Source organism: Cryptotermes secundus, unplaced genomic scaffold (assembly GCF_002891405.2).
Source record: "Cryptotermes secundus unplaced genomic scaffold, Csec_1.0 scaffold196, whole genome shotgun sequence".
NCBI classification, from domain to species: Eukaryota; Metazoa; Arthropoda; class Insecta; order Blattodea; family Kalotermitidae; genus Cryptotermes; species Cryptotermes secundus.
The window spans coordinates 3,543-19,985 of NW_019735556.1; the positions used below are offsets into that span (position 1 = coordinate 3,543).

The window sequence follows — 16,443 nt, forward strand, 5'->3', positions numbered from 1 at the left end:
AACGTCGAAATGATGGAGTTACTGGCTGGTGGACTGTACGCATTGAATGAGATGCCTCAATCTGAAACCCATTATAGAGAGCAGAATTTACAGACGCGCTTCGTAATATAAATTAATTTTTAATCCATTTTGCATTATTAACTAAAATATTTTAAGTGTATATAATTAATTTCTAACGCGATTTTTAATTAATTTGCTATTTAAAATAATCACTGACAATTTGTTCATCCGCTTATTTACAATAAGGTAAAAATGTAAGATTATTCCAGTGCTTAATTAATTAAGCACCACATCTCGAAGACGTGTTGGGAAGTGGAGCTATAGCTCCACCATTCTTGACCTCGGCACTAGATGGAGGTGAGTGGTCAGCTTCACGCCGCTGCAGCTTTACCCCCGGAACCTATTGCATAGGAGGTTGGGTGGGCTTCGAGTTCGGTCTGGACACTGTGGAATAGAGATAAACTCTTGCATCTGCCAGGAATCGAACACCGGCCGTCCAGCCTGTAGCTCATTGCTATACCGGCTGAGATATCCCGGCTCCATGATTTAATTGTGGATATGATTTGAAAATGTATTATACTGTTTATGTTCTTCCAGTCCATTCAGGGCCCAGGCTTGTTATTCAGTTCCGTAGTCATTTTTCACAGACGGTAGGACTCCCTGGACAGGGGATCAGCCCGACGCAAGGCTGTTACTTAAACACAGGACAACACAAACACAGAATAAACGCATACACACACCAACCATCAATGCCTTCAGTTGGATTCGAACCCACGATCTCAGAGTACAAGCGAGCGAAGACAGTTCATGCCACAGACCACGCGGCTACTGTGACCGGCATATAGATACTGTTTTACCTTCAGATAATTAAAATAAATATTTAGGAATTATAAAATATTTTGGACTAAATTGTAGCCGTTAATGGTAATGTTGATGGAGATGTTTCCTAATTAGTTACCTCAAATAATGAAAGAAATTTTGTTGATTTACATACACGAACCGCTCCTGCTTCTCAGTCGAAACCCAGTTTGGCCCTCTTCAGAGAAGAGAACGAGTGACTGCCCTATCTTTTACCGGTTTCTTTATAATATGCTATTGTTCACATTCTATTTCAGTCGCTAATATTACGGTATGTCTCATAGCAGAGTGTGTTCTTTATGCCACGGAAACAAACACAAACAATGCAGTACACCCACCTTTATGACGACACAGCTGACACCGAGTTTTGCTTATGTTTTTGCAATTCGAGTGTGAGCTCCCCCTACACTCTCTGCCTCTTGGTGACTCGTTGACTCGTCTGGAGTTGCCTTGCTCTACTGACGGACTGACTGAAAAGAATCGTCGGTTTCCTCAACAGCTTGCTTACACGCAAGGCGACCGGCCCAGCCATTTCACCTTCTCTTTCCTCTTCACTCTTTTTACCCTCCCGTGGTGTTTTGTCGCCAGCCACACTTATCCGTTGGCTGCCTGACTGCTTGTATCTCACCCCGTGGTATATACGCTCCCCCCCCCCTCTGGAGAAACCATAGAAAAATGCTTAAGTGGTTTATGTCGATATTTGTTTCATGCCATCCTACATTAAGTTTGAGCTGGAAGCTCTCTTGTTACCAAACCATTTCGATTCGAGAAACAAACCGTCATCCTGTTCCATAATACAGGATTTTTGTTATGGAGCCAGTTTTAATTCAGCCGGTAAGGAACTCCTGCTTTTGCAGGATCCAATGTCTGTCAAGCTGATCGAGAAGTACCTGCTTCTACGGAACCCGCAGGTTCCATAAACAGTCAATGTTTATTCAGTTTGTGAAGAAGACACTGCTTCTACAGAACAGTCAGTATACAATCAGCTGACGAAGAATTTCCAGGCTCTATGAAATCTGCATATTCCTGAAGCAGCCAATGTTTTTCGGTTGGTGAAGAAGTTCCTGCTTCAACGGAACCCGCAGGCTCCGTAAGCACACAATGTATATTCACCTGGAGAAGTCACTGTTTTTACGGAACCCTCGGGTTGTGTAAGCAGACAATGTATATTCAGCTGCCGCTTCTACGGAAATCACAGGCTCCCCAGGCAGTCAGTGTTTATTCAAGTAACGAAGAATTCCTAGTGATTCGGAACTCACACCTTCATCAAAGTGCTCATAAAAGCTGGCCTTTAGGGTCTGTTCTAAATCATTCTAATTTAGTTAATATTTTCACTCGTTTTTCCTGAGTTTCCTCGGTGCTTAATTAAGTACTTTGACATTGGGGAAGGGGAACGCGGTAGTTTAGTGGGTTGAGGCACTATGCTACAAGCCGGAAAGTCGCCGGTTCGATTCATGATGAGGTGGATTTTTCAATTGACCTAATCCTTCCAGCCACGCATTATAGCCCTGGGGTCGAATCAGCCTCTAACAGAAATGAGTACTAGGAATATTCCTTGGTGTAAAGGGCGACCGGTGCGTAAGGCTGACAACCTTACTGTCATCTGTGAGCCAATTGTCTAGAGAAAATGTGGGAGCTTCAGCGTCTCACAATCCTATGGACCTTCACGGCCTGTTTTAGAGATACTTTTACTTTTTAGCTTTTTTACCAGTAGGGAATCTATAAGACAAGTTATCGAGAAGAGATGACTAGATAGCTATTTAGGGTTGTAGTCTGGTTGCATAATATAGATGCATCAAGTAGCTATCATCACTGTACCGTAATACTGTCACGTGTTTATGGCTCCGTGATCAGTGGTTTTGGATCGGATAATTGGATTTATTGACGCCTTCTTTTAAAATATCTCTTAATCACAATCAATTACATGACCTCGGAATCACTCTTCAGCCGAACCCTTCTTCCTTGACTGCCGAGGAGTCGCTCAATCCGCGTTCTCGATCTCCGTTGTACTCCACTGTACTCAAGTCATGGAAAACACCGTCTTATATTATAAAGAATGCGTGTTTATTGGTTCGTTACCTAGCAATAGATGTCCTATTGTTCCTCGCGTTTGCTTCTACGGAAATGTGTTTAGCTACTCGTTGCCTAGCATTGGGCGTGGCGCGGAGTACACAGAAAACACCTCTTGCAATACCTTTTCTATTGTTGCGTGCGCGTATTTCGGATGTTGTCTAGAAATGGGTCTACATGTCACATTATACAATACATGAATTATACTTATACTGTTTACTGAATTATCTGTTGTTTATTTAGTTATGGTTTCAGTTTCTCAGGCTGTAGGCTTAGTGTGTCAGTTGGTTGATAGTGAATAATGAATTGTAAAGTATGTGAAAGGAAGTGGTGGTGGCCTAATACTGTCCCGTATTTGCCTTGAAGAACTAAGGAACACCATAGAAAATCTCATTCAGGGCAGTCAGTGCCCCAGCTAAGATTCGAACCGAACGTCTTCCGAATATAAGGCACAATGTTACAGCTTGAGCTAATTTGCTCAGTCACATGTGCAATTTTTTGTTTCTCAAATAAATGACATTGCATTACAGGCTAGACGACCGGGAATCGGGGTTTGATTCCCAGTAAGGGGAAGAAAATTTTCCCTTCTCCACAGCGTCCAGATCGACCCTGGGGCTCACTCAGCCTCCTATACAATAGGGTTCAAGGGATGGTTCCCTGGGGTAAAGCGGCAGGGGAGTGAAGCTGACAACTCACCTCCCTCTAGTGCCGTGGTTACAGAATGGTACGTCTTCACGGCGTGGTGCTTAATTAATTAAGCCCAAGGATAATCTTACCTTTTTTTTTTCCTTGGCACTACAGCCCCAGTGGGCCTAGGCCTACCTCCATGAACTTCTCCGTTCACTTCGGTTTTTCTAGATCTTACACATTCGGTAGGACTCCCTGGGCGGGTGATCAGCTCGTCGCAAGGCCTCTACCTGTACACAAACACAGAAAAACGCACACAAACATCCATGCCCTGAGTGGGATTCGAACCCACGATCCCGGTTTCCAAGCCAGCGAAGACAGTATATGCCTTAGATCGCTCGGCTACCGTGACCAATCTTACCCTTACTGGCAGTGAATTCGAAATAGTAATTCCATCTTGACGGGACGTGCTTGTGTAAGCTACACCGCAACTGAAGACCCATGAGTTTCCAATGTAAATCTCTGCGCGAATATGTTCAAGATAAGACGGACGTCTGCACATAAACAACTGTACGCTGTAATTTCAAGGTTTAAAGATAATGAGTCATTAGAGAAAAATAAAAGATATGCAGTTTATTTTTTTTACGCATCATATGACATGAGCAGCAGCTGGCAAACGACTCCTTGAGCGTTTTATATTTCTTTCAGATAAATTTTGGCTTCATAACAGTGTCCGCGCGAGCTAAGGCGGTTATTATCTCTGTTCGCTCGAAGACAGGAACTGTGGTTTCGAATCCCACTGGGATATGAATATATTTATGCGTTTGTGTTGTTCTGTGTAAATAGAGGAGTCGCGTTAACCTGATTCACCATCGTAGGATTCCTGCCAACTGCCTATGTCATTCATAACTTTTAAGTTAACTCTGATTTGGTACAGGTCAGAAGGTTTAATCACTTAAGGAAATGGTTCCCGAACTTTTTCGGGCTACCGCCCCCTTGGTTCCATAAACTCATTCACAGTGCCTCCTGCCGAAACTTACAAAGAGCGTTCTGCGGAATATCGGTGTACAGAACCTAATAGGGAATATAATATTGAAATTATATACCGTATTTAGTAACTGCTTCACTGTTAGTACATTCTCAGCGCGATGGTTGGGCTCGATGAAGTGACGCCAGTTTCCCCGTGTCTCATCTGAAGTCACTTCCATCCTGGCCCGCTGCTGTGCAAAAGCTTCAAACAACTCGTTGCTTGGATATTGCTACCTGCTGAGTAGCAATGCATGTGTTCTGAGTCCTTAGGCGTTGTCGCGGGAACGTTGGTCGTTGCCTAGGAAATGAACCCTGATCTCGTAACCCATTCTAGCTTTCTCGAGGCACGCCACAATATATATATTTCACAGTGTACGGATGCAAATATTTGCATTACAATTATCAATTATCTATAAAGCATAAGGGTACGAATACAAATTGGATCCATAAAGTTAAAAAAAAATTCTTAAATTCAATATATTGGAATATTAAATATTAATAGTGGCATAAGTCGAGCGGTCTAAGGCATGCACTGTCTTCGCTCGCTGGGAAGCCGGGATCGTGGGTTCGAATCCCACTCAGGGCATAGATGTTTGTGTGCTTTTTTTTCTGTGTTTGTCTACAGGTAGAGACCTTGCGACGAGCTGATCACCCGCCCAAGGAGTCCTACCGTATGTGTAAGATCTAGAAAAACCTTAGTGAACGGAAGTTCATGGAGGTACGTCTAGGCCCACTGGGGCTGTAGTGCCAAGGGGGGGGGGGATGCCATAAGTAATTTTTTTCGACAAGATTCGTCACCGCTTTGCAAATAGGACGATAGAGTTTATACAAATTCTGGGCAATGTGTCACACAAAGACCAAATGGAAGGCTGCATGTGGCCCGCGTGCCGAGAGTTGTATAAAGTGTCATAGCCTGTGAGAGTGAGAGAGAGAAGGGGTGATGCAAATGGAATCTGAGCTACATAAGTAGACTAATAGAGGAAAGGGAAACTGAACATTTGTTACATAACCACGAGATTTCATCACTGAAATACGAAGGGCCGGCTTCAGAATTGCATCCTGTGTCAATTCAGCGGAGATCACATCAGAAAAAAAAAAACAGTTCTATACGGTCCATTTTCAGTATGTCTAATTCTCAGTTTCCCAAACAGTTTTTAGCCGGTTCGAATATTCGCCGGACTGCCGTCTAGCCTGACTGCGATTTATCGTTGGTTTCTTCAGTCGCTCCAAGTACATGCTGGAGTAGCTGCTTCAAATAGGCCACGACGGCTTCCTTGAAGTTTCTTTCCTCTTCAAAATGCATTACCTTTCCTATCTTTAGACGTTACAGTATGACTTTGAGGTTAAAGTATATTGTCACGTGATAAGTGCGACTATAGATGGGGTTTGGATTGGTAACCGGATTTGTTGGACACTTTAACACACAATTCGTGGTTACATTTTACAAATCATATCGCACAGAGATTAGTGTTCTCAGTCATGCGGTCTAAGGCATGTACTGTCTTCGCTCGCTCTGAAGCCGGGCTCGTGGGTTCGGATCTGTTTCCTGTGAGGTACGAACTGAATTCTTATATATTATTCTTATACACTGCCGGTCACGATAGCCGAGCGGTCTAAGGCATGTACTGTCTTCGCTCGCTCGGACGCTGGGATCGTGAGTTCGAATTCCACTTAAGACATAGATGTCTGGTGTGTGTATGTGTTTATTCTGTGTTTGTGTTGTCGTGTATTTAGGTACAGGCCTTACGACGAGCTGATCACTCGTTCAAGGAGTCCTACCGTCTGTAAAATGATCATGAAACTGAAAATCAGAAGCCAGGGCCCAAGGGGGCTGCAGAGCCAGTGGGGAAAAAAATGCATGTCTTCTCCTCCCACTATGGTTGGCATGATTGAATCAAATGAATGGTTGTTATGTAAATAATACACGTTGTCGTTTTTGTTTTTTTGTGTCTGTTTTGCTCGTGCTTACTTTGTAATTGCCTCTTGGTTGTTGAATATGTACATAAATAAATAAGGAACTGAATTAAAAAAAAGTTGAATTATTAGTATTACCTACCTACCTACAGGTACCTACCACTCGGCGTTACAGCCCTGGGTAAGCCTTGACCTCCTCTACAACCAGTCTCCACAACCAATGCGTATTGCCATAGGAATGGATCCACGCATGATGACCTGAGGCTGGTTGTTAGGTTTCTGAACAAAATTCTTTTTACAGGATGAGGTTGTTAGCCTCATACCCAACTCCCGACCTGGAAGACCAGGGTATCTATCTTAGTCTGGACTGTACCCTTTGACCTTTTTGGCATAGGTGACCCTACCGGTAGCTAAACTACCGCCGGAATAGCTCTCCAGGTCACAGAGTCACGCAAGCCCCACCACCACGAGAAGGTGGAGACATCTTTGGGGAGAATTATTAGTATTGATATTACTATTTTTTGGGAGGCGCAAACATGATACAGTGTGACATCTTATCCTCTGCCTGGGTGGAATGGGGACATTAAAAATCAGAATGTTAACGTGTTCCGCACAGCGACATGACATCCAGGTGCTCGGCGATCTGAACAAGTTTTGGAACGACTGGGCTAGACTGAACTACCGTTCTTTGCGATGCAACGATTGAGGGACGAAATTTATACCACTAAATCATTATTCAGTTTGGAACATATGCCTACTAGTATCCGGCCAATCCTTACAATTTGGTGGTTTTACTCAGCCTGTTCTGGTACTATATTTTATTTATGTTTTATTTAACGACGCTGCCAGTACCTTACAATATAGAGTCGAACGGCAGGATGATTGGTGACTGATGTGAGGATTGGGAAGGAAGCCATGATGATCTGTTGGAGGTACAGTCCCGGAATTTGCTGGTAGAACTGAGAAAATCCACGAAATATATCAGGATAGTTGGGGTTTCGGCCAAGATTCAAATCAGACACCTCCATAATATAAGTCAGAACAGGTATGGCTTGCACCAAATTGCCAAGTGTCCTGGTGTCGAATTCCCATATGGTTCATGACCACATCTTAGCATTATCTATCAATATACGCTTGTTCGATGCTATATCCCTGTTTCTCTTGAACTGGGGCACGTTACCCTTCCCTTCCCTTCCTTTCGGCAATGATTAGGTTACTTGAATAAGAAAGGTCAGGTTTCACAATGTTCCAGCTTCAGATTTTACGATTAGTACATAAGCCTCCTGCCTGTTCAATGTATTTTTTTTTGATACTGTAGTATAGAGGGCGAACTAGAGCAGGCATGTCAAACTCAACTTGTATAGAGGGCCACCTCAGCCCTCTAAATAATAGTCCAGGGCCGCACTTGAAAATAGAAATATACATTAGAGTTTGATACAAGGAAATTTAATTCTATTTATTATTTAGGACGAATTTCAATATAATTACCTAAAGTCACATATCTTACAGTTTTAAAAAGCAATAGAATGCCATTTTTGACAAGTATCAAACAGCTTTTCAATATGTAACAAGAGAGATTACACAAGAAATTATGTTAGAAATAGCAAAACATTGAATTTCCTGCAGCCTGCTAATTTATGTCACCGTGAGACTTCTTGTCTTCTGGTCTGTTGGAAAATTGTCTTTACAAAAGATATTTCTACTAAAATTTTAATATCCATTAGCTGTAAAGTCGAGGGGCCGCACTTTGTGACTATGGGGACCGCATGCTTAACACGGCTGAACTAGAGAGTCGCTCCCCTGTAATCACTACTGATATATAATCTTTCTCTTTTAGTTCATTTTTCATAATAATTTATGGAAGAGAAATGGGGTTGATGATTGCTGGTAGGGGGAGAAACGATGAATTATTCCAGGTTCTCCAGAAGACTGTAGTGCAATCTCCCGGCTAAGAACGCACGCCTACTGCAACTTCCGCTGTTTATCGTCCGGGTTTCCTTCTGCAGGTTTTAAAATGCTGTTCTCTACAGTTACGGCAAGAATTCTGGCTTCTCTGAAGCCATCCTATCTATCTATCCATCCATCCATCTTGGTCTTCCCAGTGGTCTCTCTCCTTCTGGCTTTCCCATCAGTATCCTATACACATTAATCTTCTCCCCCATTCATGCTACATGCCCTGTCCACCTCATTCTCCTTCCGACAGTGGACTGGAAAACCGAATTTAAATTCCCGGCCGAAATGGTAACGGAAGAAAATTAGTTAGCTGAGTATCCCATTCGACTGTACACGAGTATAACCTGGGTTGATGAAAACATATTTGAATAAATGAAGTTGTTACAGCAAACTCATTTAACGCGGGATTTTTCCCAAGCGGATTCGATTTGTTTTTTGCCGTAAGTGGAAAAGTCAATTATAAGTGGTCTGTTGGACATGCCGTAATAGTATTACGAAAGGTACCAAATAAAATACAGTTAATCTTTTCTATGTATATGTATATGTATATATATTTGTATTACCAAGGTGGTTTGTTTTATTCAGCATACGTAAGAGCGTAAATATTTAGCTGAACTCTCAGTACCACGAAGTTCTTCCAACGCGTCTTCACTGAAAGTGCACACCTTTCAAGTGACATATTCTCGTCGTTGGATGAGGTTTGCTATACTCAATTGGTTATAAAGGATAGATGTTTTAGTGTAATAAATTTTTATTCTTAAATATCCATGCCCAAAAGCCCGTGACACAACTGTATATTTGCAAGCAGACACATGAATTAGAATTATTCTTTATTTTTCATAGTTAACGTCCACAGTAGCTCTTCAGTTCGTCTACGGTGCAACCTTTGTTGATACAACACTCATAGGCGACACCTACAGAATGTCGTTTGAACATTCTGTGCGAGAAAATTGAAGCACTGGATCGTGGACGGAAAGGAAACTTTATTTCTTCTTCCGCAGGTTGAAGTTGAAGCCAGAGGTCATCATCCGCTTCTGAAAATACAATCATTATTTGTATAGAAAGAGGAAATATTAGCGATCAACTTCCTTCTCTGTCACTTGAATAAATCTATGTATGGAATTGAACGCCCCGTTGAGTATTCCTTGATTTATGGGTTTTCCGTATTTAACATCGACTTTGAATGTGGTTAAGTCAGTTAAATTTCCCACTTAAAATTTCTTCTCACTTCAGTGTTCAGGAGTTTAAATGGGACTTTCGCCATATCCGTTTCCTGCTTCCCCTCTGACAGATTAGGCCCATTGGCCTGTTCCTATTTTGAATTAATTCTGAAAAAGTGAAACCTTGAAACAACCTACGAAACCCTTTGTATGGGATATCATTCCAGTCTAAGTACTTTATCTACATACGGGAACAGAACGCAGGAAAACATGCAAATAGGCCACTAGCTGCTAGAACTAATAAGTTTCCTCTTGAGAGTCACTTGCTACATGTAGGCAATAATTTGTTTATTCGGATATGCGAAGTAATAAAAAAAAGTAAACCTATCCCTGTAACAGGCCGTGAAGGCCCATAGGGTTGTGAGACGTTGAGGGTCCCACATTGTCTAAACAATCGGCTCAAGGATGGCGGTAAGGTTGTCAGCCTTACGCGCCGGCCGCGCTTTACTCCCCAGGACAATTATTTAATTAATTCCTGGTACTCATTTCTGTTAGAGGCTGAGTCGACCCCAGGGCCATAGTGCGGCTGGAAGGATTAGGTCAACTGAAAAAAATCCAATGACCTCATCGGGACTTGAACCCGCGACCTTCCGGCTTGTAGCATAGTGCCTCAACCAACAAAATTAGGCAAGTCGAAAGTAGCGGATTTTCGAGGATGAATGTAATTACTGTCTTGGTAAGGGCAGTGTTTGTTACCATGTTTTCTTAAGATACAAAATAGCAAACTCCGTGGTTTGAGTCCGCAAGCGAACTACACCGACCGAGCGACCGCCGCTTGTCGGCGAAGTTGGTGCCAACTTTAGCGAATAGAGGGTGTCGCTTGGTCAGCGCAACGAATCCCCACTGCCGTTAATTTCGTTTTTCTAGTTCTTTACGATCATAACATAAAAATCATAGAACACTCAAGGCAGAAATTTCTTGGAATAATCAATGAGATGTACTTTCCTTTAACTAAGCTTCATCTCAAAGAGTAAGCCGCTGTCTCTAATGGCAGCGCCATAGCTCAAGCGGTTGGTCACTGGCTTTCCACCGCGGCGATCCTGGTTCGAGCCCGGGTCGGGTCATGTGGGATTTGTGGTGGACGAAGTGGCTCTGGGGCAGGTTTTCTCCGAGTACTTCGGTTTCCCCTGCCAATCTTCATTCCACAAATCGCTCCACAATCACTCTCACCTATCATCTGGGGCTGGTACAATAGGCCAGAAGTGGTCGCAATACCGAGTAAACTTAGTCCCACCCCACTAAAGAAAAAAAAACCTCAGTCTCATAAGGCGTCGTGAAGCTTTTCTCTGGGGGTCGCCGAAAAATTGACTATATCAGAAACGTTGGATTATTTTTAATACTTAATTAGCAATAAACCGATACAAGTTCAATTTAATTGAAGAAATATTTTATAAATATTTTTAACATAAATAGTAATAGATTTTTAAAAAATCAAACTGATATTTTATGTTATTTTCTTCTATGTTGGTGACCCCAGAGTTCTTATTCACGTTTAGAGAGTCTCAAATAATCTGGAAACAATTGGTGTCCGGAGATAGGGTCTACTTACATCGATTGGGCCCAACTGAATAGACTTTTTGCCTGAAGAGAGGAGCAAAATCCAGACTTCGAATGTTTGTTTTAAATACAAGACAGAACGATGGATAATGTCCAAGAAATCAATATTAATATACCATCATCACGAACTCCTATATCTTACTATAAACAATTGAATTAAATAATTTCACATATCTAGACAGATCGGAGGATTCTACAGATTAGTGGTAACGGAACTTTGTCCTCTTGGTCGGTTTCCGCTGTTGTACTTGTTAACGACATTTTAGAAACAAATCAGCTAATACACCGATCCCGCTTCTTAATGGATTTGTAGCTTGGTGCTGAACCTGCATGCACTAACCAGAACTTGGATTTCAACTCCGCTAGCCACAAAAAGCAGTTCAAGTTCTGCTGAACCATCACCACGTCTATTAGTGATCCAAGAGGATGACGCATGCGCGAACACTGATACCAGTATAAAGGAATCTTGGAACTTTAAGGTACTGAACGAATGGCGAGTTAATTCCCTCTATATATTACATATCTTTCTCCAAAACGATTATTTTACAACTTTCTGAGACACTCTGTGTTATGGATTGTATCTAAACGTAACGGTCTATTCTTTCTGAGACACTCTGCATTATGGATTGTATCTAAACGTAAAAGTCTATTTCTGAGACACTCTGCATTATGGATTGTATCTAAACGTAACAGTCTATTCTTTCTGAGACACTATGTATTATGGATTGTATCTAAACGTAACGGTCTATTCTTTCTGAGACACTCTGCATTATGGATTGTATCTAAACGTAAAGGTCTATTCTTTCTGAGACGCTCTGTATTATGGATTGTATCTAAACGTAACAGTCTATTCTTTCTGAGACACTCTGTATTATGGATTGTATCTAAACGTAACGGTCTATTCTTTCTGAGACACTCTGCATTATGGATTGTATCTAAACGTAAAGGTCTATTCTTTCTGAGACGCTCTGTATTATGGATTGTATCTAAACGTAACAGTCTATTCTTTCTGAGACACTCTGTATTATGGATTGTATCTAAACGTAACGGTCTATTCTTTCAGAACTCTCAAGCTAACATCGAATTCTTCCAAATTTTCTTCACTTAATTCCATACAGAAATAAACGAACCATGCATAAAAAGTGTAATATGACACTTAAATTACCTGGTATTGACTTCTTCCTACCAACTCGGGTGCCATAGTTGTTTGGGCTTATGTTCGCATTGTAATATCCATCACACAGAAACTGCAGTATTTTCACAAGGTTACTGCCACAGTACCTCTTGCTGTCTGGTCTTTTGCTCGGGAACTGGTACAAGTCAGATTGGCTGTCGGCCAGTGAACAGAGGCACATGGCCACAACAACCATCACTGTGAAGCAAGCCCTCCACATCTGCGACAGTAATTGAAGAAAAAATATATGTCATTAGGCCCTCGTAGCAAGAATGGACCGTCAGTCCAACAAAAAATTGTCTAAATGTGTCCTATTCTTAGTTCAGGAGAACACAGTACGGCCGCAGATAATGCGAATTTGAAATAGTGCAATATATAGAAAATTAATAAAAATATCACTTTATGCGCAAATTTTTAAATAATGCGAATCACAAAGAAATAAGCAAGAATTATATACGTGTTTCGAAACTTGTCTTGAATTATGCGAGGCCTTCTGAAAGGCACCCCGCCCATAAAATGCGACCGCGCTGTATTTGAATCTAAGAGGTAGGAGGTAACATGAGCGTGGAGAAAACTGCGTAATGAGGAACTTCGCAATGTATACTTCTTGCATTATATTATTATAATAATAAAATGAAAAAGGGTGAGATTGGCACGGATGTACCCCGAATGAGAGAAAAGATAAATGCGTGCAAATACCTTTTAGGAAATCCAAAAGGGACTAGATCGGTTGTAAGATCTAAGCATATGTGTGAGGATGATATTCAAATTGATCTTAAATAAATGACATCGAGGGTGTGGATTAGAATTTAGCTGGCTCAGGACAGGGACCTCTTATGAATACTGCAATGAAACTTTGGGTTCTATAATGCTGGAAAATTAAGGTCTAAAAGTTTGTGACGATGGTACATTTGTACAAATATTATGTTTCCGACATTATCCGTCGTTATGTCTCTAGTAAAAACGCTCTCCTGTTTATTTTTCAAAACACAACTTTTCGGAGACTGGATTCTGTCTCCATCTTCAGGTAAAACTTATTCAGTTGGACCTAATCGATAGAACAGAGACAGAAGCCAGTCCCCGAAACGTTGTGTTTTGAAAAATAAACAGGGCAGTGTTTTTAGATAAAGACAATACAATTGATAATGACCAAAAACATAATATTTGTACCATGCTGGCAATTTCTTGACAAGGTCAGCAGGTGTTAGTTTCTGAAGAACGACTCTGCTCCCTTTAGTTAGTGGATTGCTTAGATATACGGTGCTGTCGTGTACATTTCATACCCATTTTTGGCAGAAATAATGTTAGCATTTTGTCGCGGTGGCTGTCACACTGCACAGCCTCGGAATACTATTCTTTGTAAAAGGTAAAATTTCCACTGTGCTTAATTACGCACCAAGCCATGAAGCCGTGTGGGGAGCCAGTTATTCTTCCATGCATTCTTATCCTGTGTACTAGGTACAGGTGACTAATCCGCTTTACACCCCCTGCACCCCACTTCGGAGATAACCTACTGAGTACTGTTTGGGAGAACCAAAAACTGTCTGGTGGAAAAATTCCGTGCTTGTGCCGGGAATCGAATCCCAATTCCGTTGTCATCCAGCCCGTAGCCTAATCACTATACTGACTGAGCTATCCTGGTTCCGCAGTCTTTTCCGTATCGTTTAAACAAGCCCTTGGCCCACCCGGCTTTCTACCTGATGGGTGCCAGTGGCTCTTTCCCAGACAGTAAAGCAACCGGGACGTGAAGCTGACCACTCACATTTATCTAGTGTCGAAGTTAAGAATCTATTGAGCTATACGGCTACGCCCCCCCCCCTCAATACCGTCTCATGGTGTGCTGCTTAGTTAAATAGGGCGACACATTTTACCTTCAGCTTTGCCATATTTTTTTACTCTAATCCGATTTCAGTAGTCTGGTAAGTTGAATTTGGGCCGTGGAGAACATGGAGGCCCATAGGGTTGTGAGACGTCGAAGCTCCCACATTTTCTCTAGACAATCGGCTCACAGATGGCGGTAAGTTTGTTAGCCTTACGCGCCGGCCGCTCTTTACCCCCAAGAAAAATCCTGATAATCACTTCTGGTAGAATCTGAGTCAACCCCAGGGCCATAGTGCGGCTGGAAGGATTAGATCATCGGAAAAAATCCTTCACACTTATAGCATAGTGACCCACCGCCCTCTCCAGTCTAACAACATTCCTAAATACTGCGATCATCCAAACGAGTATTTAGATTTTTCTTCCCAACAAAGTTCTGCACGTATTCATTTTTCTCTTATCAGTGCTATATGTCCAGTCGTCATAGCTTCCGTGATTTTATTAGGTAAAAGTGCATGAAACATTTTTCTCTTTACGTAATTTCCTAACTTTATCATTTCGTTGCCCTGAATTTTAAATATTTACTCGAAGATTTGTTAAATTTGTAATAAAATAAGGCAGATATTTTAATACATTATGCATATATAAATAATACTCTCTCTGGCTCTTCTTGCTAGCTCTTACCTTTCCTCCAAACAAGCTCTTTGAAACTACACCCTGCAAGCACTGTTGAGGGCCTCCGGGATGCCTTTTCCTTATATAGAGTTCGGCCTGTTTATTCCGGGGGGAAAGAAACCTGAGGGTTTCACACCTGGATGCTTATCATGAAACTATGATAATCATTCAAGAATAAACGTTTAAACGTCTCGACGTGTGGCGTCTCTGGTGCTCCCTCTTCTCCCACGCGTCCGTCCCCAGCTATATTCCCACAACGTAATGGGGAAAACATGGGGGAACAGTCCCTCCCTAAATTCTTCCATGGTTGTCAGCGAAGGAAGGGAACAAGAGATGGCCGTGGGAAGAGACCGCAAGTATATGTTTACGAAAATATGTCAAAATTTCAAAATCTTTCCTGGGTAGAAAATTTCAGGTCTTCTATAAATTTCGAATTATATGTGACCGTAATACATTTTCCTGTCAAGGTCACGTATCCCTTCTGCACATTTTTCATCATACGCTGAAAAATTTTGTATACAAACAGAGACCATTCAACAATAATTAACTAGCGCTGTACAGCAAAATCCTCTTTTCTTCAACAGCTAAGGGTCGCCAAGTTGTCAAGGAATTACTCGCCTTTTGTGGACTCCTAAGGCTCATTGCCGCGTTCACAAAAGCGCGACGCGGGAACTTATCCTGAGCCACCCGCATCCGGCTCACACGTACACTCCCACATCACAGCCGTACATGTACAAAACTTCCTTGTGATTCTTTCAAATACCATTTTCGCATTTGTACTCAAATCTTCCAAGTGAGATCTTACATTCAGTCCTTTGAAATAAATTGCGTATCCGTTCCTCTTCTTTCCATGCATGCTACATTGTCCGCCCATCTCATCCTCCGTTATTTGATTGTCTATTTGTTGAAGAATCCCCACCGATGGTGTCTCCACCTTATCGTGGTGGTGGGGTTAGGGTGCTTCCGAGATCCTGAAAGCTATGCCGGCGGTAGCGTAGCGACTGGTAGGGTCACCCACGCCGGACAAGTTAAGGGGTTGAAGCCAGACGAAGAGGGATACCCTGGTCCTCCAGGTTGGGGGTTGGACGTGAGGCTAACAACCTCACACCGTAAAAACCAAATTGTTCCGAAACCAGACAATCAGCCTCGGATGAATGGATGAAAAACAGAGAAGAAGGGAGACAGATTGTTCAGGAGGACAAAGCTCACCCTGAGCTGTAGTGCTGAGAGAAGGAAAAGAAGGAAGGATTTGTTAAAGAATAGCAATTATGAATATCCTCGTTAAACAATTTTCTCCAGCCTCTTATTTCTATTCTCCCTTACACTGTGCCCGAATCATCTTTCAGAATCATTATGTCATTGTATCACCTGCAGTCTAGTGGTCAGAGTTCCTGGCTACAGATCCAGAAGTTCCGGGTTCGATTCCCGGCGCTACCAGATTTTCCAAGAAGTAAGGGGGTCTGGAACGGGGTTCACTCAGCATCATGAGGATAATTGAGGAGCTATTTCAAGGCAATAGCGGATCCGGTCTAGAAAACCGAAATTAAC

At 42.1% G+C, this 16,443-nt stretch overlaps 1 protein-coding gene across 1 annotated transcript; it reads right to left on the bottom strand.

The window, feature by feature from the left end:
* Nucleotides 1-9,184: 9,184 nt before the first annotated feature.
* On the bottom strand, nucleotides 9,185-14,973 carry LOC111869549 (LIRP-like). Its single transcript, XM_023861171.2, has 3 exons — nucleotides 14,905-14,973; nucleotides 12,394-12,622; nucleotides 9,185-9,485 (listed from the first exon to the last, which is right to left on the bottom strand). The coding sequence occupies exons 2-3, from the start codon at nucleotides 12,620-12,622 to the stop codon at nucleotides 9,295-9,297; spliced, it is 420 nt and encodes a 139-aa protein (XP_023716939.1). The 5' UTR covers nucleotides 14,905-14,973; the 3' UTR covers nucleotides 9,185-9,294.
* Between the last annotated feature and the right edge of the window lie 1,470 nt (nucleotides 14,974-16,443).